The sequence below is a fragment of the Myxocyprinus asiaticus genome, chromosome 4 (assembly GCF_019703515.2).
Source record: "Myxocyprinus asiaticus isolate MX2 ecotype Aquarium Trade chromosome 4, UBuf_Myxa_2, whole genome shotgun sequence".
Taxonomy (NCBI): domain Eukaryota; kingdom Metazoa; phylum Chordata; class Actinopteri; order Cypriniformes; family Catostomidae; genus Myxocyprinus; species Myxocyprinus asiaticus.
In genome coordinates, this window is record NC_059347.1 from 59,202,627 (window position 1) to 59,229,812 (window position 27,186).

The 27,186-nt window shown below is 37.7% G+C and overlaps 2 protein-coding genes across 6 annotated transcripts in view; one reads left to right on the top strand and one right to left on the bottom strand.

Moving 5' to 3' along the window:
* Nucleotides 1-9,205, top strand: part of LOC127439996 (apical junction component 1 homolog) — a 39,947-nt gene extending 30,742 nt beyond the window's left edge. For 2 of the 5 annotated variants that reach the window (XR_007897032.1, XR_007897033.1), the window contains 2 exons: nt 104-229; nt 309-434. Coding sequence is in view for 3 of the 5 variants with exons in the window: in XM_051696339.1 (XP_051552299.1) it covers nt 3,168-6,446 (3,279 nt within the window). In the remaining 2 variants the exon portion in view is untranslated. Of the gene's footprint in view, nt 1-103; nt 230-308; nt 435-3,113 lie in introns of those variants that run through there. The other 3 variants (XM_051696339.1, XM_051696341.1, XM_051696340.1) reach the window with 2 other exon arrangements.
* Nucleotides 9,206-21,165: 11,960 nt separating this feature from the next.
* Nucleotides 21,166-27,186, bottom strand: part of LOC127440026 (target of rapamycin complex 2 subunit MAPKAP1-like) — a 46,564-nt gene continuing 40,543 nt past the window's right edge. Inside the window, exons 11-12 of the mRNA XM_051696398.1 lie at nt 25,377-25,474; nt 21,166-24,073 (exon numbers count right to left, since the gene is read on the bottom strand). Of these exons, the coding sequence (XP_051552358.1) occupies nt 23,951-24,073; nt 25,377-25,474 (221 nt within the window). The 3' untranslated portion in view covers nt 21,166-23,950. The remainder of the gene's footprint in view (nt 24,074-25,376; nt 25,475-27,186) is intronic.

The following is a 27,186-nucleotide window of genomic DNA, read 5'->3' on the forward strand; positions in this document are numbered from 1 at the left end:
CCACTTTTTTGAAAATGTTTCTGTTGATTATTATTTTAAATAAATGCCTCTCCAAGCCCTGACACCACAACCACTGTGTCTGTCTCTTGCTCACCCGCCACAGTGGTGGAGAATGTAGGTACTTTTGTGAGTGTAGATGCGCAGTTGGGCACCAACAGTTCACCGGTTAGATGGAAAGCCTGGAGCTGGACAGAGAATCCATGGGGCAGGCCTCCCAACCACCAAAAGGGTAAGTGACACTTAATAAGCATTTACACTGCAGCTGGTTGAGGCTGTCATGTCTAACCCGTGTTTTCTGTTTCTGCCAGGTGCAAACGACAGGGGGAACGACCCTCCCCTTCTTCTCGGACACTTTCCCCCTTGGACACTTTTAAACCCCCTTTTTTCTCTTGATTATTATTTTAAATAAACGCCTCTTCGAGGCCTGATGCCACACCCAATGTGTCTGTCACTTGCTCACCTCGCTACACTTTTATTGCTGCCAACTTGGAAATTTACAACACAAAATTATTTCCAGAAAATGCACATAGCTTTTTCTCCTTCCCATCTCCAAAGGGAAAAAAAAGGCCAATACCATGTTTTTGTGTGTGTGTGTGTGTGTGTGTGTGTGTGTTACTGTCAACTGTACAGCCCAACCTAAGAGACCTATAGTCCACCTTTTATGCACTTTTCTTGGACTGTTTGCAAGCAACAAAGGAAGATCCTTTTTTTATTATTATTAACTAAAGGTGCATCTGCAAAGCAACTGGGCTTTGAAGAAACATGATTTGCATACAAACTCTTGCGGCTGTATGTGTTGGTAGACAGCAGGTGTTGTGTGTAGACTCGACAGTGAGGAGACGTGAAAAGCTGCCAGACAAGACGCTGAGTGAGTAAACAGTGTCTTGGGACAGTCATGTTTGCAGAGGTGGCAATTCCTTGTTAACATAATTGTTGTAGAAACTTAATGTGTCTTCCTCTGTCTAATAAACTGAGCTGAATGGAATGTTTAGATGATCTTTAATACTATTTCCCTTTTGCAAGAAAATAACCTTTTTAAGTGGAACTTGCTCATTTTTAAGCATGTAATGTGAATAAGTTAGTGTACTATATAAGTATGTATTTATTTAATCTCTGCTGCTCTGTCAGTGTTACCATTCTTCACATTATTAATAAATGTAACTTTAGTCTCCAGCTATTTTGGAAACGTCAGTGCGTGAAGTTCTATGAGAATGACAAGTCTAAAAGCTTCAAAAAGTCTTAAAAAAGAAGAAAAAAAAAAAAAGACATTTCTGTCCTGTCTTGAACAGAGAGATTTGAATTTGATGTAAAACTTAAGAAATTAACAAAGGGGTTTGAATTACGTAAATGTTCCAATGCGATTAGCCATTCCAAGACATTTTAAAGATTGAATAGGAGAGGAATGCAGTTGAGTTCTCGTGCTTTATGTGCTTTAATGATAAGATATGGTATGATGATGTTGCCAGGGGTAACAGCATCCAATAGCAACTGCCTGCAATTTACACTCATGTATCCTGCCAACATACAGTATGTTTGTATACAGCACAGTGTAGTTTAAGCCATTCATATCCAGAATTAAGTTTATTTTCCATGTAGCTTTGCACATACAGGGATTGTTCAACTAAAAATTAAAATTCAGTCATTGGTTACTCTCCCTCTTGTTTTTCCAAACACTTACACTGGCGGCCAAAAGTTTACAGATGTACAGATTTTGCTCTTATGGAAAGAAATTGGTACTTTATTTCACCAAAGTGGCATTCAACTGATCACAATGTATAGTCAGGACATTAATAACGTGAAAAATTACTATTACAATTTGAAAAAAACTTAAACTACTTCAAAGATTTCTCATCAAAAAATCCTCCACGTGCAGCAATGACAGCTTTGCAGATCCTTGGCATTCTAGCTGTCAGTTTGTCCAGATACTCAGGTGACATTTCACCCTACACTTCCTGTAGCACTTGCCATAGATGTGACTGTCTTGTCGGGCACTTCTCATGCACCTTACATTCTAGCTGATCCCACAAAAGCTCAATGGGGTTAAGATCCACAACACTCTTTTCTTTGCCCACTTTAACCTTTTCTTTTTGTTTTTCTGTTTCATAAGTGGAATTCTGTTTTCTGTTTCATTCTTTGCAAGTCTTCTCATAAGGTCTGCACCCTTGAGTCTTCTCTTTACTGTTGTACATGAAACTGGTGTTGAGCGGGTAGAATTCAATGAAGCTGTCAGCTGAGGACATGTGAGGCGTCTATTTCTTAAACTAGAGACTCTGATGTACTTATCCTCTTGTTTAGTTGTACATCTGGCCTTCCACATCTCTTTCTGTCCTTGTTAGAGCCAGTTGTCCTTTGTCTTTGAAGACTGTAGTGTACACCTTTGAAAGAAATCTTCAGTTTTTTGGCAATTTCAAGCATTGTATAGCCTTCATTCCTCAAGACAATGATTGACTGACGAGTTTCTAGAGAAAGCTGTTTCTTTTTTGCCATTTTTGACCTAATATTGACCTTAAGACATGCCAGTCTATTGCATACTGTGGCAACTCTAAAACAAACACAATGTTAAGCTTCATTTAACAAACCAAATAGCTTTCAGATGTGTTTGATATGATAGCAAGTGATTTTCTAGTACCAAATTAGCAATTTAGTATGATTACTCAAGGATAAGGTGTTGGCTACTGGAAATGGGGCCTGTCTAGATTAGATCAAAAATGACTTTTTTCAAATAGTGATGGTGCTGTTTTTTACAACAGTAATGTCCTGATTATACATTGTGATTCTTTGTTTGGTGAATTAAAGCACCAATTTCCTTCCGAAACAGCAATATCTGTACATTACTCCAAACTTTTGGCCACCAGTGTATGTATGACTACACAAAAGGTGATTTTAAGTTGAATGATTACTCACTATTCACTTTCATTGCATCTTTTTTCCATATAATGAAAGTGAATGGTGACTGAGGTTAAAATTCTGCCTAACATCCATAGAAGAAAGAAAGTCACACAGGTTTAAATGGTGACACCATTTTCTACTATCCCTTTAACAGGAACTTGACTTGCGTGATACTATAAAACAGCAATACAACTCACCTTGTTTTGTTCTTCCATGTTTTGCAGGGAACACTGACCTAAAAATAATTTAATGGGGAAAATAAGCAGAGTCTCATTAAGATGACACGCACAGATACGCCTGACATACTAGGATCAACTGTGTATCAAGATGTCAAAGTGAATTCCCTCTCAACCCACTCAAGATCCTATAATCCCTCAAAACAATGTGATTCCTCATCCATCAGCAAACTGGAGGACACGCGAAAAAAAAGTGAAAAAAGGCACAGCCGTAGCTTTGACACTGAGTCTAAGGACAAACTTAAATATCATACAATAGCAATGGAGTACCCATACAGAAGGGCTGAGAGGTACGCGGCCAATCCAGAGGTTGCCTGGAATGCCTTAGGTCGCCAACAAGGGCATGGACTCCACCGTTTTTCTTCCCCAGACCTGATTAACTACCGTCTCGCCACCCAGCCAGCAACTGCTGACATGCCCGCTGAAATCGCTGTGACCGAATTAAAGAGGAGGGCCAGATCAAGAAGTGCCTCAAGGGTTCAGACCAGCCTCACCCCGGTATCATTCGATGCCTCTCCTCCAGTTGCAAGGAGGGGCAGGGAAGCTCAAAGGGCACATAGAATCCCTCAGCCAAGGCCAGAATTTTCCCCAAGAAGAGAGTCTTCCCATACCATTACGCGGGCACATATAAATGAAGTACACCCCATCAAATTGCAGCCACAGAGGACTGATACAAGCCGGTATTCCCCTATATATGTGTCTGAAGGCTTCGATGAAGGAAGGCCAGAGAAACCTGCAACTAGCCCTCATGTTCGGTGCCGAGTGGATATTAAACCAGACGAGTCAGCCATGCAACAAGGTGGTGGGAAGGCGGCTACTCCCCAGGTGGACATACCTTGGCAAAAGTATCCAAGCAGTGGCATTCGGAGTCTGACAGTGCCTCGCCATTTCTCCACCTCTAGGACACCAACACCCACTGAATCTTTAACAGGAGAATACAGGCAAGCGTACCAGTATTCCCAAAGTATGCCAAATAGTTACATGCAGCCTATGGAGATCTCCTTACAAAAGGTGGTCTCACCACGGGAGCCAAGGGAACACTATGGAAGGGAACGAAGGGCTCATTCAAGTCCCAACGTGCCAACTAAATTCTTCTATGCAGAGGATTTGGGGAAGTATGGATCTTCGGCTCCATCGAGGACATACTTTCAAGATGACCGATACAGCATTCCGTGCCAAACCTACTCACCTAAAGTACAATATATTCAAGATCCAAGGACTCACATTGTTCATACTGTTCCTGCCAGATCATATTTAACAGAACATGACCCCTATCATTACTCTGGACAACATGTATACCCTAAACCCTATGCTGGAAGTGAACCAGGGGCATATATAATACAGAAACCCCCAGCAAGAACTTTCTATGGGGATGACCCAAGGACTTACCAGATACAAACAGCCCCTCCTCGCATTTTCTACATGGCCGACCCCTTCACACCACCAATGGAGCATCATATTCCAGCAAGGGCATATTATACAGAAGGCAAAAGACATGCCCGTGTAGTTCAGCCACAATCAGATGACTGGTATGGCTCAGAGGTGTCTGGCTACTCTAGCCACTACCCCTCCTCCTATGTCTCACAGGTTACTCCTACAAGAGTTAGACAAGAGCCAAAGCTAACACCTTGGTATGCAAACCCATGCATGGAGCCTACAAGAACTGTAACAGACCCAAGACCTTACTCACGGTCTTGGGATAACATCCTTGATACCCGTAAAGAGAGGGAACAGCCTGTGCCCCGAGGAAAGAGTGATGAAAATCTTCTATGCCAAGAAATACAAACTGAAAGACCAAAACCTGTGGTTGTTAACCTCTCAAGCTCGCCAAGACGTTATGCCGCTCTGTCCTTATCTGAAAACTCTTTGATTGAAAAAAGCCCAACTGAGGCCAAGAGCTCTTTAAGCAAACTATTGTTTGTCACGCCGGAAATTACCATCACAGACAACGACATCAGACCAAGCAACCTGAGTAAATCAGATCCTCGCTCTGCAAGTTGGGATGTGCTGGATTCAAAAAGTCAAGACGCCCCTAAACGTGAAGCAAAGTCCCACTCAGTAGAATCTACCAAAGGAAAGATGCACAGCACCACATCCCTAAAGCAAAGTTTAGAGCAGCTTGATGAGCTTCTAGCTGACCTTGTCATTGATTACAAACCTCCAGCTAGGGGGACCAGTGAAGGCCTCCTTGATCAGCTCAAAAAACTCATTAATGAAGAAGAAGCAGTATCTTCAGTAAGAAAAGATTCAACAGCAGGGTCTGAAAGTGGTATGCCCCTTGACAAACAACCTACTTCAATAAAAATGTATCCTGACACTCTAAGAGACACTGATTGGAGTTGTGATGGGCTCAGAAGTAAGGAGGAGTGCTCCCCTGACCAGAGCCCAGATGAGGATGACACAATGATGTGTTCAAACAACAAATGCCGTCGGACCGAGACGTTGTTTAACGCTTGCCTCTACTTTAAATCCTGCCACAGCTGTTACACCTACTACTGCTCTCGCAACTGTCGCCGTGAAGACTGGGATGTTCATAAGGAGAGCTGTCTTTATGGGCGAATTGGTAGTGTGTGCCGCCACATTATTAAGCACTGTCGAGAAACGGCAGAGGTCCACAGAGCTTTCTCCCGTATAGCCAAAGTGGGATACCTATCTCGGGGAAGGGGTGTGCTGTTTTTGGGATTTCCAAATCCAGGTTCATCCACCAATTTCCTTCAGTTTGGACTGGAAAGTTTACTCATGTCTCCAACATACTTATCTCTTCGTGAGCTGGAGAGCTTTAAGGATAACCTTGGGGATTATTGTAAGGAGCTCCAAGAGGCAGGAAAGGAATATGACCCTAATGAATGTTTCCTCTTGAATGTATCCATCGCTGTTGGCGATCAAGTGCCTGGCGGACCATCACCAAGGGTCCAAGCCCCAACCGTCAGAAAATTTGCCAAGATAGCTCTAGCCTCCTATAGCCCAGAAAAGAAGGCCCATAGGAAGGAAAGTGACATGGAGACGTTGATCCTCACCCCACCTCCAGGTATGGCTGATATTGACAATGAAGGCGAGAAGGGACGGAAAGCCAGGGAGATATGCTTCATCAACATTCAGCGGGAGTTGAGGATACGTGGGGTGTTTCTTCGCCATGAGTATCCCAATGTCTACCAAAAGCTCTGTGAATTTGTTGAGAACAACAGAAGGTTCACACCTACCACTATTTACCCTATTGATAAAAGGACCGGAAAGCAGTTTATGTGCATGATTATGGCAGCGTCTGAGCCACGAACTTTGGACTGGGTAGCCAATCCACACCTCCTAGATGACATTATTTAAACAAGTGCACCTTTTATATATTAATGCATAGATCTGACTACAGCACATATCACTTTACGATATACAGTATCAAGCTTATTTGTTATACATGTTTGTAGATACGTATTTTGTTATTTGAAAAAAATGTATTCATGTTTGCAAGGTCACTATTATTCAGCGTTGGAATATTGCAACGTCAGATGCTGAATATGAGTTATCCATATTGTTTATTCATTAACTTGTTATTGTTATCTAGTCCAAGGTTTGGTTAATGTATGCTTACATTTCAGTGGCAGTTATTGCCTTTCAATTTGGTACCAGTTCTCTTTTGATATCATTCTTTTCTTATGGTTCACAAAGAGAAAAAAGGATCCTATTTATTTAGGCAAACTACAGAATTATATACTAATTTACTTCAGAGTTGAATATTCTTTTCCTATGCAACAATTATCAACACTGTCCCTCAAAAGTTTTGGCTAAAGAAATATAGTACTACGTGTATGTATTTTTATTGGTATGTATAATACAGGCATTGTATTATATTATATTATATTATATTATATTATATTATATTATATTATATTATATTATATAATCTAGAAGAACTGGAATTTAAGAATAACTTCAGTACTGCACAACAGAATCACAATACACAAAGGGCCCTGGATTATCCATGGCCTATATAGGGTACTCTGAGGAATGGCTTTAATTAAAAAAAAAGAGCTGCTTAGAATTAATTGGCAAAGTTTCAGTGCTTAGATTGTGCTCCAACTTGGTAAATCGTTTTTGTAAATGGTTTATGTAATTTAGGTTCCAATTTAATGAAGTAATTTGTGCTTTTATGTGTTTTGTCAAATTACTTGAGCAATAATGAACTTGAAAAACAAAGTAAACCTAGAAAACATTGTCTATATGGTATGGTATCAGTGATGTGCTGCACATGTTGGCTGGTACTGTTCCATCAGAAACACTGTGAACAAGACATCACTGTATGTGTAATTGATAGAGTCCCCGTGTGATCACTTAATAGACTTGGAAATATTTTAGTAGTTATAAAGATTATGAGGAATATGATATGAGATGCAGTTGTAGTTTTGTTTCTAGAAAAAATGCACATGAGTTGCAGTTGCTGTACGATATATTGATTATTAAGCTTGGGAAAAAAGTTTAGTTTTGTGGTTTTGTTGTCACTTACTGGTTTTACATTGATGGTTTTACACAAATGCTACAGTGCAATCTCAACATGTAGCAAAACAGCTCACGGATTCTTGAGATATGCCACAAAATGTCCCACAATTGTACCTGCAATTAGTTTTGAATATAATATTTGTACTTTGAGATAAATTAGATGATCATTGAATGTTCTTAACACAATTGAACAATTTTATTTTATTTTACTTACTTTTGCAAACTTGACAACTTTTCTTTCTCAATAACTCAATACAGATTAAACATATATATTAAGATAAACAGAACTCTAAATATGTATCTAGGAAAGAAACATTAGTGCTGTGTCCTGACAAAGGAAGAGGTAAAAATATACCCCTTTTATACTCTGCAAAAAGATGTATATTTTTTTTTATAAATGTACGCATTTCGATTTCATAGCAAAATTCCATCAAATTAAATTGTGTAATGTTTAACAAAATTAATTTAATAAAGCTGAAAATATATATATTTATATTAAAAAATAATAATAATAATAATTTAAGATTAATCAGTTTGATTTGATGTCATTTTGTTTGGAAATTGAAATGCGTAAATCTTAAAATATTTTTCAATACTGTTATTTGTAAAGAATTTGTTTGGGAATGGATCGGATTAGTCAAAATCAGATTTCAAGAAGTTTATTTATTTATTGATTTATTTGTTTGTTTTTTTATGCATGAGATGTTAGGCAGAATTCAGTCACCAGTCACTTTCATTTAATGGAAAAAAGATGCAATGGCTAACATTCTGCCTAACATCATCTTTTGTGTTCCACGAAAAAAAAAAAAAAAAGAGGGTGAGTAAATGATGACATTTTTTTTTTTTTTTTGGCTGAACTATCCCTTTAAAGTCGAATGCTATAATCTGTCAATATTTGACATGGCAGTTTATATTCATTTATTATCAAATGGTGTTGACATTATGAGTGATGGGCAAGGAACACACACACACACACACACACACACACACACACACACACAAATCATGTTTACCTACTTAACAAAACAATTCTTTTGGTACATAAACTTTTATTTATTTATGTCCAGTTCAGTAGCCTGTTTTGTCCCAGTACTCAAGAATCAGTGAGCCTGTGACACCTGTGAAAACTAAGAAATTAATTTTGTCATGTACGTTCAGTTCATTCATATTTAAGCGATTGTCATCCGTCTCTTTTAACTTTCAGATTATATTTTGCCTGACAAATTTGTTCACTGCTTTACTAATTTTTTAATATTGTCCCCCAAAGATTTATGTCATAGCACTACCATGCTCTGAATTCAAATCACTGTTGACCTCTATTGCACATGTCCCAAGGGTTTTTTTCATTTCTTTATTTTTATTATTAAGTGAATATATACAATGATAAACAGAAGGAAATGATTGCATGTGATTCTATTTTTTCTCATCATTGCATTAATATAATTAACCTGCCTGAATATTTGATATTTGAAAAAATACTGTAAATGAGGGATAAAGTATATAGTAAAATATATGAATATATCTATATAGTAGAAGTGATATTTTTAAAGATCATTGTGTCAGCCATTGCTGTTATGCTGAAAACAAGTCAGAAAAAGACTATATAAATAAAGAATATATATATATATATATATATAAGACGTGTCTTTAAAAGATTGTTTCTGTCTCGTTTCTGAAAGTTGTCATACGGTGCAAATGTTGCCACATTATTTTTCAAATGTCATGGCGCCACCATGTGGTGAGTTCGAAGACTTTATCGTCTCTTTTCTTATTTGCATATGTATTCATTTTACACAGCAGAAATATGCAATAGCCTTTAGATCATTATTTGTAAAAAAAAATAAAAAAAAAAATAATAAAATAAAAAATAAAAAAATCACAAATACAGGAAATTTCTCGATTTCCTGCGGTGATGTTGACGTCACTGTTTGCCACAATCTTGTATCTCAATGTTTAACCTCCAGAGGGCAGCAAAGCGCAAGTTGAAATCTTAAACAGCTGCGTTTATAAAATATCAAGGTTATATGTTCAGAATGCAATACAAGCCTACAACATACTGCATCAACACAGACAACTTCCCAAATAAGTATTATATTACGATGATGTCTCATGACCTCATTACGTTGCATACTTAATAATCCTGCCAGTGGCATCCAGTTATCTCCTATTTTATTTCCTTAATGGAAATGATAATAACATTCTGTATCCAGAACACCTGCTTGATTTGTAATGCATCTTTTACCTCTAGATGGCACTCAGTGTGTCTTTGATAACAATGTAGAAAAATTAATGAATGGGAAATCAATTTTACTGCTGCAGGCTCTCTGATATAAATCAAGCAGCAGCAGTGAATAATGTATTTAGCTCTTAGTCTATATTGCTTTATGTTTTGCTGAATGACGTTTGGCTGTATTATATTGCTGTCAAAGACTGTATATCAAAGCACACATACTGTAGTGAGCTGCCTACTTAGACAGCACTTTTACGCAAGTGCCTATTACGCACAAAGCTGCTGTCTAGGTATAGGCAGCCAGCAAGTTTTTGAGACAGCATAACATTTCCACAGTTCATTAGTGTGCTTATGTAGCAACAAAAGAATAGATTTTGAAAATATGAAACCCAAATGAGGCATACAGGCCAAGTTCTTCAGAGCTTAAAAGAGATTTTTTTAAGAGATGGAAATGTAAAGGACTTTGTTAATTCCATTGGGAATTGATTGGGTTAAGTCAAATTAACCCCAGAAGACCATCTCGATGAATACAAATTGTAACACTTCTTTTATCAAATCTATTGGAGAAGCTGGTGCTATTTGTTATTATTGCCGTTGTAGAATTCGAAATTTGAATATTTGTCGAATTTAAGATAAAAATGCACATTGGAATACTAAAACTGCACATTCGAATTGTGAATGTATGCCAAGCACTAAAATTCAAATATAAATGGAATATAATCCAAGTTTTGGTAATATTTAAGTTACATCTTTGAAATGAGTTTCTCAGCCCTGCTGACAGCTTTAATAGCTGTAGCCTTAACTACATTAACATCAACCGTACATACACTATATTGCCAAAAGTATTCGCTCACCCATCCAAATAATTGAATTCAGGTGTTCCAATCACTTCCATGGCCACAGGTGTATAAAATGAAGCACCTAGGCATGCAGACTGCTTCTACAAACACTTGTGAAAGAATGGGCCGCTCTCAGGAGCTCAGTGAATTCCAGCGTGGTACTGTGATAGGATGCCACCTGTGCAACAAGTCCAGTCGTGAAATTTCCTCGCTACTAAATATTCCACAGTCAACTGTCAGTGGTATTATAACAAAGTGGAAGCGATTGGGAATGACAGCAACTCAGCCACGAAGTGGTAGGCCACGTAAAATGACAGAGCGGGGTCAGCGGCTGCTGAGGCGCATAGTGCGCAGAGGTCGCCAACTTTCTGCAGAGTCAATCGCTACAGACCTCCAAAGTTCATGTGGCCTTCAGATTAGCTCAAGAACAGTGCGTAGAGAGCTTCATGGAATGGGTTTCCATGGCCGAGCAGCTGCATTCAAGCCATACATCACCAAGTGCAATGCAAAGCGTCGGATGCAGTGGTGTAAAGCACGCCGCCACTGGACTCTAGAGCAGTGGAGACGCGTTCTCTGGAGTGACGAATCACGCTTCTCCATCTGGCAATCTGATGGACGAGTCTGAGTTTGGCGGTTGCCAGGAGAACGGTACTTGTCTGACTGCATTGTGCCAACTGTGAAGTTTGGTGGAGGGGGGATTATGGTGTGGGGTTGTTTTTCAGGAGCTGGGCTTGGCCCCTTAATTCCAGTGAAAGGAACTCTGTATGCTTCAGCATACCAAGAGATTTTGGACAATTCCATGCCCCCAACTTTGTGGGAACAGTTTGGGGATGGCCCCTTCCTGTTCCAACATGACTGTGCACCAGTGCACAAAGCAAGGTCCATAAAGACATGGATGAGCGAGTTTGGTGTGGAAGAACTTGACTGGCCTGCACAGAGTCCTGACCTCAACCCGATAGAGCACCTTTGGGATGAATTAGAGCGAAGACTGCGAGCCAGGCCTTCTCATCCAACATTAGTGTCTGACTTCACAAATACGCTTCTGGAAGAATGGTCAAAAATTCCCATAAACACACTCCTAAACCTTGTGGAAAGCCTTCCCAGAAGAGTTGAAGCTGTTATACCTGCAAAGGGTGGGCCGACGTCATATTAAACCCTATGGATTAAGAATGGGATGTCACTTAAGTTCATATGCATCTAAAGGCAGATGAGCGAATACTTTTGGCAATATAGTGTATTAGCCATTGGCAACATTTTTAGAAAGGCTGCATTAAACAATAGCAAAAAAAATGCCAAAAATGGATATTTGCCTATTTGTTAACATTAATTTCCCCGCCCATGCGGTACCAGTCAGAGATACTCATTACTCATCCTGGAGAGACCCACTTGCCTCCAGAGCTTAGTTCCAACTCTAATTAAATGCACCTGAACCAACCCACTAAGGTCTATCATTGGAGAAAGTGGAATGGTCCACTTGGATCACTAGTCTTCTATAGTTTCACGACTGCAAATAACTCTTTACATAGAAATAAATGTGTGTACCCATAAAGCCGTAAAATGAATACTACCTGTGGCAAAATTGTCCATGACTTCTCTCATAAATCAGTATTTGTTTTGTTGTAAACTCCACACTTAGTTCACTCCAAACAGATTAGTAGGGGATAATCCATGGCTAGGTGTTCATTAAACAATTTAATGCAGGACATGGAGGCAAAGAATCACTGATATGTGATTAGCCATTGATTATCCTGCTTACTCCATGGTCACTTGCCAGCATTGAAAAGTTAAAGCTGTCACTGATATCTGCATCGCAAATTTCGACTGGAAGAATAAAAATGGTGAACTTTATCAAAGGGTCATTAGATCTAGAGCTCTGCCCGTTCTAAATCATACACAGAGATGAAGTAGTGTGATAATATTACATGTACTGAATAAAATAAATGGTTTGCACTCCTAAGAACATGTAATATTTAATTTCTATTTTTTGTCATTTTCACTTTAATGATGGTAAACTGGTGTTACGAACATGCAAATTGTAAAAACGGCACTTACACGATGAGGGAAAACCATCCAAAACCCTTTGAAACCTGCAGACTTTGACATCTGAGACTTCGGTATGATATCTATTAAGGCGGCACGAATGATTGTCTACTAACTGCAGCCTGTGCCAACTTATAATGTTCATTACGGAGCACAGCAGAGTACGTAGAATAGGCGCATTAATATAGAACGGTGATTACAACTGACTGGAACTACCTGTGCACTAAATGGTTTTAATGTACACATTCCAGCCAATCAGAATAGAGTATTTTAATACACCATGGAATCGTTTAATGTAAAACATGTTTGAGATAATCGGACAAGCAGTCAGTTCATTAAGTGATGAGCTGTGTCCTCACAAAAACAGTTTATACAGCACACTGAAGCATCTCTTCCAATAACATCCATTCAAACAGAACGGTCTCTTGTCTCCTTGTCAGAATCCCACAGCATTAAGCTAAACGTGGGTTCTGTTTGGATTTACTTAAAATTTACAGGCAGGGTCAGAAATTAACTCAGCATGAATGCAATTTGTATGAGTAGCACTGGCCTAGGTGATTCAAAAAACACCATAAAGAACTCCAAGGCACCTGTGCTGCTCGAAAAACAAGGGTAACAACACTTTGTGCATCAAAATGCAGAGTTGTTGTTTGAAAACCAGACTATAGCATCAAACAATTGCACTAGGCAGACAACAAAATGCATTGTGTGTGAAAAACCAAACTGACATTGCCTAGATGCCGAGTTGCACATGTAACAGTGGTCAGCTGATAGATAGCTGTGCAATGTGTATAAACCTCACTCTCCTGACCTCAAGAGGTGCACTAGCGACTGACGCTAGAGGCTGTAGCCTTTAGCCTCCTTGTTAGTGTAACTGCATCCCACGCAGGAGACGCTAGTTTGAGTCCCGTACGGAGCGGGTAGAACAGGAGCATCACAATGGTGCCGTGACCCGGTTGGGAGTGAGGTTTAGGGGGGTGAGTGTAAAGGTGGCCAGCTGATAGATAGCTGTGCAATGTGTATAAACCTCACTCTCCTGACCTCAAGAGGTGCACTAGCGACTGACGCTAGAGGCTGTAGCCTTTAGCCTCCTTGTTAGTGCAACTGCATCCCACACAGGAGACGCCAGTTTGAGTCCCGTATGAAGCGGGTGGAACAGGAGCATCACAATGGTGCCGTGACCCGGATGGGAGTGAGGTTTAGGGGGGTAAGTGTAATGGTGGCCAGCTGATAGATAGCTGTGCAATGTGTATAAACCTCACTCTCCTGACCTCAAGAGGTGCACTAGCGACTGATGCTAGAGGCTGTAGCCTTTAGCCTCCTTGTTAGTGCACCCGCCTCCCACGCAGGAGACGCCAGTTTGAGTCCCGTATGGAGCGGGTAGAACAGGAGCGTCACACACATCCAAACCAAACACTGTGACAGAGGTGAAGATGTTTGCTTCACTAAGACACCAGAGAAAGCAAAAACAAGTCTGCTCTTTTCCACAACACATTTCCCTGCAACAAGAACTGAGAAAATCCTTCTGCAGCTCCATGCCTGTCACTCTGCATTAAGTTTATTGTCTTGGTCATGGCGGTGTCTCGAGATATTTTTAACCAGGGTCTATCTCTGTTTCCCATAGAGGGCAGAAAAAGATCTCTCAGGGGCCACAGCTGGTGAAGAACCCCAAGAGACAGAGGTGTCTGTGAGGATGTGTCCTTTGCCAGCTGGTGTCTGATTTAGCACAATGTTTTTTAGTTTTCACCCCAAAGGCAAGACTTTACTTGTTGTTGAAATGGTCCCACTTCCATCCTGTTTTAAATGAGAATGACTGACAAGTTGGTGTTTGCAGTCAGTAGTTTCTAGAGGAGAATTTGTACGTCTTATGTTGGGGCTTTAACCTCACATGCTATGGAGTCCCATATTCTGAGGGCAAGTTCACACTCACCATTCAAAATAGAAATTGGCAACCAGGATATGTTTTTTTTTTTTTTTTTTTTTCACTTGCCAATGTCAGGTGAACAGAGTAAATTTACAGGTCATAAATATTATTTATAGACAAATTTATCATCCAGGCTGATAAATTGGCAGATATAAGGTCAGATAAAGGTTACTGGCATCAATAACATCAAAGGGGTTACCACCTTTCGGTGCAAGTTCCAAAATCTATGGACAGGCAAAGGTAGAAAGTTTTTCTTTACACATTTTATTTATTTATTTATTTTGTGTGTGAGTTTGAGTAAATATTGTGTAAAATCAGTTATGCAATTTATATATAATTTAAATGTCTGGGTCGGTGACATAATGCTCATTATTGTCCAGATCTATTAAGTTATTCAAAAATAAATAACGAAATGCAGTTCACACAAAACAATTACTTTGAACTCAAAAATGTAATTTGAGTTGTTTGAAAGTCATTTTGGTATGTCTTTTTAAAGTAAAAAGTGGTGTATCTGTCCATAGACTGTAATTAATAATAATAAAAAGTCTCATTAAATGCTTAAACTCTTGAAAAAAAGGGAAAAAATTATGTTTATTAAAATATTAATATTTGCTAAACTTTTGTACACCAAATCAAAGTCAAGCAGTGTAACCAAAAGGGGTGTCTCTAGGATTTGAAAGCATCAGGGGCTAAGACTACCCAAAATTCCCAAATGATTGACCAGTTTTCTTGATGCACACCAAAATCCTTTTAAAAAGTATCACATTTTACTTCATATTTACTAAAAATTCTTTAAAAAAAAAAAATTTGAAAATGAGAAATTTATACACTGAAGCTCAGACTTCTGATAATTAACCAAGCAATTATAGTTATCAGCCAGTACCGATCTCACAAACGTCCCGTATTTTGGCCAGTGTTTAAGCAGCGGTTTCCCCACACACATCACACTGAAAAGGGTCGCATTTTTTTTATTTTTTTATCCGAACATGGAGTTTGTTTTGGATATTTGTGCTGAGAGCGAGAGCAGTTACATAACATCTGCAACATACTGTATGTCTATTGATAGAGTGTTGTGTGTAAAAAGCAAAGAGGAAAAAAGAGATTTAGACAAAGTGGGAGAAAGAGATTTATTTTAAGAAAGAGGAAGAGAAAGCTCTTGTTTCTTCTTCTTTTTTTGTTTTTTTTAAGGAGAGCTGTCTGTCTCTTTTGTTGAGTAATATTTAAGATCTGTGCTCTTAGCACTTCACAAGTGAGTTTTCAGTTTTGAAAGACTCTTTCTTTCAAAATTCTTTACTTATCCTTTAACATGCATAGTAAAGGTATACACATTTTCTGTTTTACCAGCCGAGCTTCCACCACTACTCAAACTGTCTCACACTCAAACTGTCAAGTATAAATGACACCTTTTATATTTGTCCATAATTTGCTCTTTGATTAAGTAATTTGCAATGCTTCAGGAGATTGTAGTTCATCCCTTCATTAAAGATGTTAAGTCTACAGTCTTGTACCTTTGTCTTTTTGTCCGATTTCCAAATAATTTTATGCTTTAAATCTAAGTTTGTAATGTTGAGATTCACCTCAGAGCTGGTTGGTTTGGTTCATGGTTTAGAAGTCTTTTATGAATGATTGTGTGTAATCCCTATGGGGTGGGGGGGGTTGAAAAATACAAAGAGAACCCAATAACTCCAAGCTATATTTAGGACATGTACCCAAAACTTTTAAGCTTGCAGTTATCAAACCGCTTATCAAGAAACAACAACTTGATTCTGGAGAGTTGGCTATTTATAGACCGATCTCAAATCTTCCATTTATGTCTAAAATACTAGAAAATGTAGTGTCCTCAATGTTCATTTTTACAGAAAAAAAAATGTTATCTGTAAAGAATTTCAGTCTGGATTTATTATTATTATGTTGGCATTTGTGGACAGGCATTAGCTTGGTTTTAGTCCTATGTGTCTAACCGCTACCACTTTGTTTGTGTAAACGAGGAGTATTTAGATCAAGTGAAGTATGGAGTACCACAGGGCTCAGTATTAGGTCCACTGCTTTTCTCCTTGTTTACACTTCCACTGGGAGACATAATCAGGAACCATTGAATTAGTTTTTACTGTTATGCCGACAATACTCAGTTCTATATTTCCTCGAGACCTGATGAAATTTTTCCCAATTTTTCAAGTTAGCAGAGTGTGTCAGTGATATCAAAGACGGGATGGCTAGACATTTCCTTCTGCTCAATTCTGGCAAAACGAATTATTGCAAATGAGATGCTAGAATAAAATTTGTCTCTCAATGGATGAACTGTTACATCGTCTACTACAGTTAAGAACTTGGGTGTTATTTTTGATGGCAATCTATCCTTTGAAAATCACATTTCCCATCTTTGTAGAACAGCATTCTTTAACCTCAAATATTGATAAGTAATGACACATGCTCTCTGTTTCTGATGCCAAAAAGCTAATTCATGCATTCATGAACATAAAGGAATATTCTGGGTTCAATACAAGTTAAGCTCAATCAACAGTGTTTGTGGCATAATATTGATTACCACAAAAATGTATTTTGACTCGTCCCTCCTTTTCTTTAAATAAGCACAAATCTTGGTTCCAGTGAGGTACTTACAATGGAAGTGAATGGGGGCCAATTTTCTTTACATAAAAATACTCAGTCTTAAAATATACTACAAGACAAAAAGGATATGTGTGAAAACATGATTTTAGTGTGATAAAATCGCTTACTAACCTATTCTGTGTAAAGTTATAACCAATTTTACAACTTCGTCACCATAATGTCAGCAAACCCTAAAACGACTGTAAAAAATTATAATTTAAACAACTTTACAGCTCAAATAATACACAAGTTTTAACAGAAGAATTAATTTGTGTTTTTATAAAATGATAAACTTCACATCTCTTTACTCCAAAAATTGTCCCCATTCACTTCCATTGTAAGTTTCTCACTGTAACCTCAAATTTTGCTTTTTTTATAGAAAGGAGGGATAAGTCATAATTAATTTTTGCGGTAATCAACATTATGCCACAAATGCTGTCGATTGAGCTTAACTTGTATTGAACCCAGAATATTCCTTTAAGACTAGATTATTGTAATGCTTGGAGGATGTCCCGCAGGTTCAATAAATAAGCGGGCAGTGGGCAGGCCCGAGTCGGGCGATGGGGGTATGTGGTGGCAGGGGGTGTGGTCGAATGTAAGTGTGTGAATGGAGAGCAAGATGTGGAGATGAGAACGGAAATGCCGGAGAAGAGGGTGTGAGATTGACACGCCTGTCCTATGTGTGTGTGTCTGTGAGTGTTGAGCTGAAAAGAAGAGTTAGTGTGTGGGTGGCTGAAAAGCCCAATTTAAGTTGCCGCTGGAAAGCTGTTTTGTTTTTCATTAAGAATAAATGAGATACGTGGACTGTTCAACCAGCTCCTGCTTTCTCCTTATGAACTTTATTACAACATGCTTTATAAGAAAGACTAAAAACGAGATGTTTTTCATTTCGGTTCATTCTGAGCAAAAACTGTATTTTTTCTTTCTTGATCAGTTGTTCCACAGCCTCCTTTCCAAATGGTAACTCTTTAGAACAAAATATAAGAACTGTTAATATTGTTCTTATTAAAATGGCAGTACTCTGTGCTAAGGGGTGGGTGAAATATCATTTGCACTGTTGCCAGATCTCGCAAGAGAAACAAGAAACCTGTTCTGGAAAAACAAGCCCAAAATAAGCCACTTACCTCACCAAAATAAGTGAAAATAAGCTATTCAATTTTTTCCTGTGTGGTGGATTTATCAGCATAGAAATCATAACAAGCATTCAGTTCATTAACAGTTAAGTATCATTTTAATTACAGATCTGCTTCTTGGTCAAAACCCGGCAGCATCAAATCTGTATTAATGTAATCTAACAATAATTCAGTGAAGACTTGGAAACGACTGAGAAATGTACTTTTCACCTCTGTTAATGTTTTCATTGTATCATGCATGTATATGTAGTAATTATACATGGTTGTTAAAAAGGTCATATAACACCAGTTATAACTGGTTACCAGCATTTAAAAATAACGGTTTCACTCCACTTGAAAACCACTTTGTTCCCGTTTTCGGTAACGTTCTGCAAATAATTGAGTTTGTTTTCGGTTTTCATTCCTTGAACCATTTTTAGTCCCTGATTTACACTATAAGCTCAAGTAGTAAATGCTTAACGCATATAATCCATCGAACAATAATATACAAGAAGACAAATCAATGAATAACTCTTGGATGACTCCCTGCTCAGTTCTAGCTCTCTAGAGGCCTGTAGGTCAGTTAAGCCAAACAAAATCGATGTGACAGAAGAGAGACTGTAATAGCTTGAGGGTAGAAGCTTTCTTGGTTTCTAGATCTGTATTATTGTTGGGAAAAAGAATTCTCGGTATGTTATAAAGAGATGTCATCAGCCCCTAGATATTAAAGTTAATCAGTGTAAACCTTGCTATAATTGGCATAATTCATCATGCAGCTATTTAATGGAATAAATCTCCTAGAAATCCCATTTACACTTCTGTGTATTCATATTTACGGAGTTGCAAGCAGTCACAAGACACACGTGTCACTGACAACAAACCTGACAAATATTTAAATGCATGCAAACTACATTTTGTTTACCTGGCAGAAAAATTATTCAACCCCCCCAAGACAGTAAGGATTTACAAAGGTGAGCTTTTCTGATCACCCAGAATTTTTAAACATTACATCAATATCAGTTGAGTGACACATTCGAAGTCATAGTGTGAATATATAACCTAATATTTCTAAACAACATGTTTTCTTTTTTTAAATACAGCCATGTCATAATTATTCAACCCCTATTGCATGCAGCTGTTTCTTAAATATGTAAGGCTACACATGTAATTGTTTTAAACCGAAAGTCATCAATCTGCAATGGCACTTAAGTTTTAAATGTAAGTTTAGCGTTGTAAGCAAAAATGGATTTCTATGCAAACAATGCATTTTCAAAATCTAATAGAGGAGATTATTTCATTACACAAGAAAGGTCATGGCTAAAAGTACATTTCCAAGGCACTTCAGTTTCCAATAGACAAAGTTGGCAGCACCATTCACAGATTTTTTTAAATATGGTACAACAGCAACCTTCTTGAGGTATGGAAGAAAGCAAAACTTCACCAAGGGAAATGTTGACTGAATATTCAAGAAGTAATTAGGAAAGACCTGTGGAGTCCTGGAAGAAGGTTTTATAGACGTATGACACTAAACTGAAAATGAGTTTCAGACCCATGTGGCAGCAGTACGTCTTGAGTAAAATGATGACAAGAACGACACCATCCCCACATGTCAAGCATGGGGGTGGGTCAGTCGTGTTATGGGGGTGTTTTGTGGCTGCAGGAAACGGCTATCCTGACTATGTGACTGACACCATGGATTCTTTCAGGTATCAGGCCATTTTGGCATGAAAAATGTGATGCCTTCAGTGTGTAAATTGAAGCTCGGTGATCACTGGACTTTCCAGCAAGACAATACCACCAAGGATACATCCAAGTTGTCCAAAATCTGGTTCAGGGATAGGTTGTGGAATGTTCTTAAATGGCCCTTTCAGTCCATCATTAAAATCCCATTGCAAACCTTTGTTGGGATTTCAAGGAAGCAGTGGCAGCACAGAAACCAAAGAATGTCAATGAGCTGGAAGATTTTGCTCATGAGAAATGTGTAAAACGTCTAATAGAGAGGTATCCGAAGCCTGAGAACACTTACCTGAAACATTTATTTGCTGTTATTAAGGATAAAGGATGCTCCACGAATGATTGACTTTGGGGGTTGAATATTTTTGATGACATTTATGGAGAGAATTAGTTGAACTCTTTGTTCTCAAAATCACTCAAATGTGTATTAAAAACTTTCTTTGACTGTTTACTGAGGTTTTAGTTGATGTGTTTTAATTCACATCACCAGAATGTATTGCTGGTCAGGGGGGTTAAATAATTTTGATTGCAACTAATATATATATATATATCTATTGCTTGATTGTCCATAGGACGATTTCCATTGCAACATTATTTTTTGAACATTTAACCATAATTTATCCCCCTCCAATTCTAATAACATAACGCATTCAAAACATTTTACTTTTACTATTCACATTGTTTTCAAGAATGATCATTACGTAACACATTTGTTTCTTTTCAAGATGCTTTTTTTTTTTTTTTTGTAAAATCAGCAAAAATGAAAGGCAGTTTCAAGGGAGTATAACCAATTAAAACATTATCTTTTTTTCTGTGTCATGTTAATGAGAATTGGTGGGTAAAATGTTCGTAACTGTCATAAAAAAAATACAGTAACATTGTAAAATATTTTAATGGCCCGAAAAATAGGATAATTTTCTATAAGTTTTCATTTCTTATTAATTTTTAGATTGTGGAGTAAAGTATGACCCAGACATTTTCTGACAGGTTTCGTGAGAATCACTTTAAGTGATGCTTATTCAAGTACAGGAAAACACAACATAAAACAGCAAGACAACAAACCGTGTTGTAGTTCAGTCTTTAATTAGAAAATCTACTTATTTACAGTATACATGTACTGTAGCAAATATCATTGATTTCATAGGCCACATGATAACCCCCCAGGTCATCAGAACATTATAAATAAAGTTTTATTTGAAATGTCTATTCTGCGGTTCTCCCTGACATGGGAACACAACACATGCCGACTTTCTTCATCAATCAGCTGATACTGAGTATCAGTCATCGCTCTCAGCCTTTGACAGACGTAAAAAAACAAAACAAAACAAACAAAAAAACAAGATCAGTCAAGACAAAATGGCAGTCGGAAACCTGAGTCAGCACAGTTTTGGATAAAACAGACACCCTGAATCCAGTTTAACAACAGCAGCTTTTGGAGTACATAGTGTAAGACTTTCCCCCAATGTTTGAAAGAAACCGGTTAAAACGGTAGAATAACACTTTTCAATAAGGTTGTATACATTAAAATTTGTTACTGGAATAGTTAACATGAACTAACAATGTCAAAAGCTTCTTCAGTATTTATTAAACATGGTTAATGTTCATTTCTACATATACTGATACAATTTTAACATATGAATTAGTATGGAGCTAGAACAATGACAAAAGTATTTGAATACGAAATGTGTTAATTTGAATTCTAGACATGTGAGGATGTTTGTGGTGTATTTTATACATTTGTATTTTTTTAAACAGCAGATTATTATTTTTTTTTTTTTTAGAAGTGGAATTAACTGTAAAAATTCTGATTATAGAATAGCAGGTTGAAATTTTCAGATTAAGGAGAAAATTCATTACTCCAATAAATAACAAACAACATGGCCAAATGTCAAGCATTTACTTTTGTTAACTTTTCAAATAAAAAAATTGGGGGGAAAAAAATAGTCTGTTTTTTTTTTTTTTTTTTTATGTGAATCTGTAATTTTATAATCTGAATTTTTACAGCTAATTCCGCCTCTAAATATTAAAAATTACAAATCTTCTATTTAACTTTTTTTTAAAATATAAAATACAATGCATAAATCTTCAATTTTGTTAACTATCACGTCAAGAATTAATTTGATCAAATTTCAGAATCAAATACTTTTGTCATTGTTTTAGCTCCATACATTAGTTAATGCATTATGAACTAACTATGAACAACAGTATAATAATAAATGATCATGAATCAAAATTGTTGCTCAATATTAGTTCATGATACCTGATGCATTAACATACTGAACCTTATTGTAAAATGTTACCACTGGTAGGTTTGGTGCAGAAGCAAACCTTCCCTGCATACGCAGACGAAACGAAGATAGTATAATAAATTCATCTTTAACATTTATAAAGAAATGTGTTAAAAAGGGTCATACATTCCCATTGCAGCCAAAGAGGACAGAATAAACCAAAAGATCTGTCGGAAAGATAGACAGCGCTTGGTTTGTTACAATATATGCATTCCAAAGATATAATGCAGAGGAAAAAGGACCCATCACAGTAAAATGTACAATTATTAATTTCATATTTGATCATAAAAAAAAACTGTCATTTCTTAAAGGGATAGCTCACCCAAAAATGAAAATTCTGTCATTTACGCACCCTCTTGTTGTTTCAAACTCGTATGAATTTTCTTTCTTCCATGTAACACAGAAGGAGAATATTTAAAGAATCTTTATGCTGCTTTCTTGCATTAATGAAAGCACACGGTGATCTTGGGCTGTCAAGCTTTAAAAGGACAAAAAAGCACTGAAAAAGCTTAATAAAGGAAGTTATGCACTATAATCCCAAGTCTTCTGAAGCCATACAATAGCTTTGTGTGAGGAACAGACTGAAATTTAAGCCATATTCACTTTAAATATTGCATGACAGCCTTGGTCACCATTCGCTTTCTTAAAACGGAAAAGAGCCGCTAGGACATTCTGCTATAAATAACTCCTTTTGTGTTTCACGATAAAAGAAAGTCATATGTAAACCATGACAAAAAATAATTTTTAGGTCAACTACTTTTTAATCTACCAGCCCCCTCTGTTGGTAAAAAAAAAAAAAAGTTTGTAGGCTTTTCCTCAAAAAACCAGCGGATGCTTAAAATCTCAATGAATGCAATGTGTCCTTTTGTTCTGTAGCAGGCACTGAAGTACTATGGCCAAGAGGGTTTGTCAACCACCCTGAATGGGGTCGCTATTTACATTTTCATTGCAGATTAAGGTAACATCTTTGATACAGCGGTTATACGGGATACCTAATGCAGTTTGCTTGCTCTGTCTGGCTTTTAAGGGTTCCAGTGTCCATCTGCGTTCATTTGGGGTGCGTTTATTTACAGTTTGTATGTAGGCAGTGGAAAAAAGTCTTTGAAAATAAGTGACGCAAACAGCAGCGTGTGAAGTTTTCGGATTTGGGCCCCAGAATTCGGTGCTTCTGTATGTTCTGGGCGATGGATGTGGCTTCAAATGTTAATATAACGGTTCAATTAAACTGTTGGCTGGTCTAGTACATTCGAGTGACAGCAGAGAGCTCAAGAGTTCTGATATGTTTAAGGACCGTCAGTCCAGTTAAAAGTTAACTGTCAGAGGCTGAAAACTCGATTAAGATGAGACAACAAATGTCTGATCTGGTTCCTCTCACTTTTCCTTTAACCTGTCTCATATTCTTTCACTTTTTATCTTTTCTTTCTTCCTAACCTAGTCTTTTCCTGCTCTCTCCATGCTTTAGGTTTCCCCCAGACTTTCCATCTATCTTTTTGCCTCTTTTCTCGAAGGACCGTCACGCTCTCTGGTTGGTTCAGAGACTGCTCATCGGTTTGGTCATGAGCGCTACTGGCCCGATTTCTTATCTTTCTGGAAACTGAAGCTAGTGCGGCGGTTCAGTTTGCGTTGTTTCTGGGCGAAGTAATCCGCCCTTGAAGTGCTGGCACGAGACTCCAGGATGTAGTTCACCTAAGAGGAAGAGGACATACTTACTGTGAAAGGGACTACATTTACACAAACACAATTTACAGTAGAAAAGTCTAAATTCACAATTAAAGGGATACTTCACCCAAAAATGAAATCGTTTACTCAACATCATGCCATCCCATGCCCCCCTGCTTCATCCCCTTATCCCATTACGTGACATAATTTGAAAGTGGAGACTTTGTTGTACCAAAAAAAAAAAAAAATTTGAGATATTTGCTTAATTTGCTCAATGCAACTTCAATGCATTGCATAATTGTAAAGTTTTGTTAATAAATGCAGCAGAATGGAATAATGTTAAAAAACAAAAGCAGTGGGGGCCTGGGTAGCTCAGTGGTAAAGACGCTAGTCGCTAGTTCGAATCCCAGGGCGTGCTGAGTGACTCCAGCCAGGTCTCCTAAGCAACCAAATTGGCCCGGTTGCTAGGGAGGGTGGAGTCATATGGGGTAATCTCATCGTGGTCGCTCTAATGTGGTTCGTTCTCGGTGGGGCACGTGGTGAGTTGAGCGTGGTTGCCGCGGTGGATGGCGTGAAGGCTCCACACGCGCTATGTCTCCTTGGCAACACGCTCAACAAGCCACGTGATAAGATGCACGGGTTGACGATCTCAGACGTGGAGGCAACTTGGATTCCTCCTCCGCTACCCGGACTGAGGCGAATCACTACGCCATCACGAGGACTTAAAAGCACATTGGGAATTGCGCATTCCAAATTGGGAGAAAAAGGAAAAATCCCCCCCCCCCCCCCCAAAAAAAAGCAGTGAAACAATATTGTTTTACATTATTTAAAAAATCCACCAAATCAAAGTCAGGTAGTGTAACCAACATGCAGGTCACAATTTTGTTGTCATGTGACTGTATGTGAAGTTTTAAAGAATATCAGATATTTTGACATTTTATGAAAAGGCACATTTTGTTCAGATTCAATAGTTTAACCCTAAAAAAAACCTTTATATTCGTGATGCAAAATTCATGATATTTCTAAAAAATATTTTTGACCTAGAAAAATATGTTTGACATTTTTTTTATTTTTTATTAATGATTAAGTTTATAAAACACTCACGTGAATTCAACGTTTTACCACCAAAATTGTTTTTTAGAAAACGCATGAATGTTTTTTTTTTTTTTTTTTAAATGTATGAAACAAACATGTACACAAAGATTGTGTTATAAAGTACACATTTCATATGTTTATCTCAGACAACCTTATTTGTCAACAACCCCTATATACTGGTATATCATTAATGTGAATATATCCATCTAGAGAATAAGAATGAGAATAAACTCACCTTGAGCACAATCTCGTTAACAGTAGCAGCATCACATTCAAAGTACAGGGCTTTGTAGTCGTGGTTGCTAAGATACGTGAGCTTAAATATTGCATGACCTACAAAAAAAGAATAAAAATGGTTCTTATATTCGCCATATGAAAGTCAAATAATAAAGAGCTGCTGTTCCCTGATAGCCCTAATTTGATTTACATTTATAGTTATATAAATAAAGGCTGTGATGACAAAATTTGTGTCACACCCACTTGTGTGTAGCGTAAAGGCACGTGGAAAAACAAAGTATATTTTGGCCGATGTAAATTCCGTCATCACCAGGGTCCGTGCGGACTGTGCACATGCAGCCTAATTTTTGTAAGCACATTAACTGTGTATGCCGTTAGTGCATGTGCCTGGAATTGACAGCATTAAAGAGTATCACACAGCAGTCTTGGTGTGCATGCGTCACTGTGTCCGCACAGGCACACAGTCAACACAGTACCCAATGCAAGTCATAATGGCAAGCAGAAAAAACAGCATACCCTAAACTTAAACCATAGTAAGAGTGACTGTGAGACTGGAGCAGTTCAAGCTCTATTCGAAGCATCCGTGAGTGCTGCCACCGCCTCTTAGCAGACTACAGCAATCTGTCTGCACTTCATCAATCACTGTTAGCATCGCACGACTAGAAAGCAGCACGCGTGACCCTGTCATATCCACTAACAAGAGATGTCTGCATTACTTACAAATCCAGACCGTACAGAGAAACAACGTAAATGCTGTTTTCAGTAACAGAGGTCCTGTTTTACTCCAAGTGTAATATCCACATTGTGGAAGAAAATCTACTAAATGGATTTCAATATGGTAAAATGTGTTAAATGGAGCTGAGAGTCACTCATTGGTAACTGAAAGTGTCAAATTATTTAAAATATTTAAGAAATGAACATTTCTTCATTCACTGTGGCATTGTGATGAATGAATAACATGAATTCTTATATTAATAATAATTATTATTAATGCAGCAGAGGTGGGATGTTTACGCAGGAATCACAATCACCGGAAAGTTGATAGTTCTCACGCGCAACCTCAGAAAACAAGACGTGCAGCAATTGATAGCACCAAGTCACTCTGATTTGGCATTTAATTTACACAGAACGAAATATGCAGTCGAATGTTATGACGGGTGTTTGAATTTTGAGTACATATTATTTATATATATATATATATATATATATACACACACACACACACACACAGTATATATTTATATATTTTAGGGCTGTCAATCGATTACATTTTTTAATTTAATTAATTACTGTTCATGTTATGCCGACTAATCAAATTAATCTAAATAAATCGCATAAATGTTTGCTGAAAAAGCTCCTCAAATTAAAACAATTCAATATATAATGATTAAATAATTATAAATAGTTATATTGAAATAATAAACTCAGCAAAAAAAGAAACGTCCTCTCACTTTCAACTGCTTTTATGTTCAGTAATCTTAGCATGTGTGAATATTTGTATGAAAATAAATAGATTCAACAACTAAGACATAAACTGAACAAGTTTCACAGACACGTGACTAACAGAAATGGAATAATGTGTCCCTGAACAATGGGGGGGTCAAAATCAAAAGTAACAGTCAGTATCTGGTGTGGCCACCAGCTACATTAAGTACTGCAGTGCAGCTCCTCCTCATGGACTGCACCAGATTTGACAGTTCTTGCTGTGAGATGTTACCCCACTCTTCCACCAAGGCACTTGCAAGTTCCTGGACATTTCTGTGGGGAATGGCCCTAGCCCTCATCCTCCGATCCAACAGGTCCCAGAC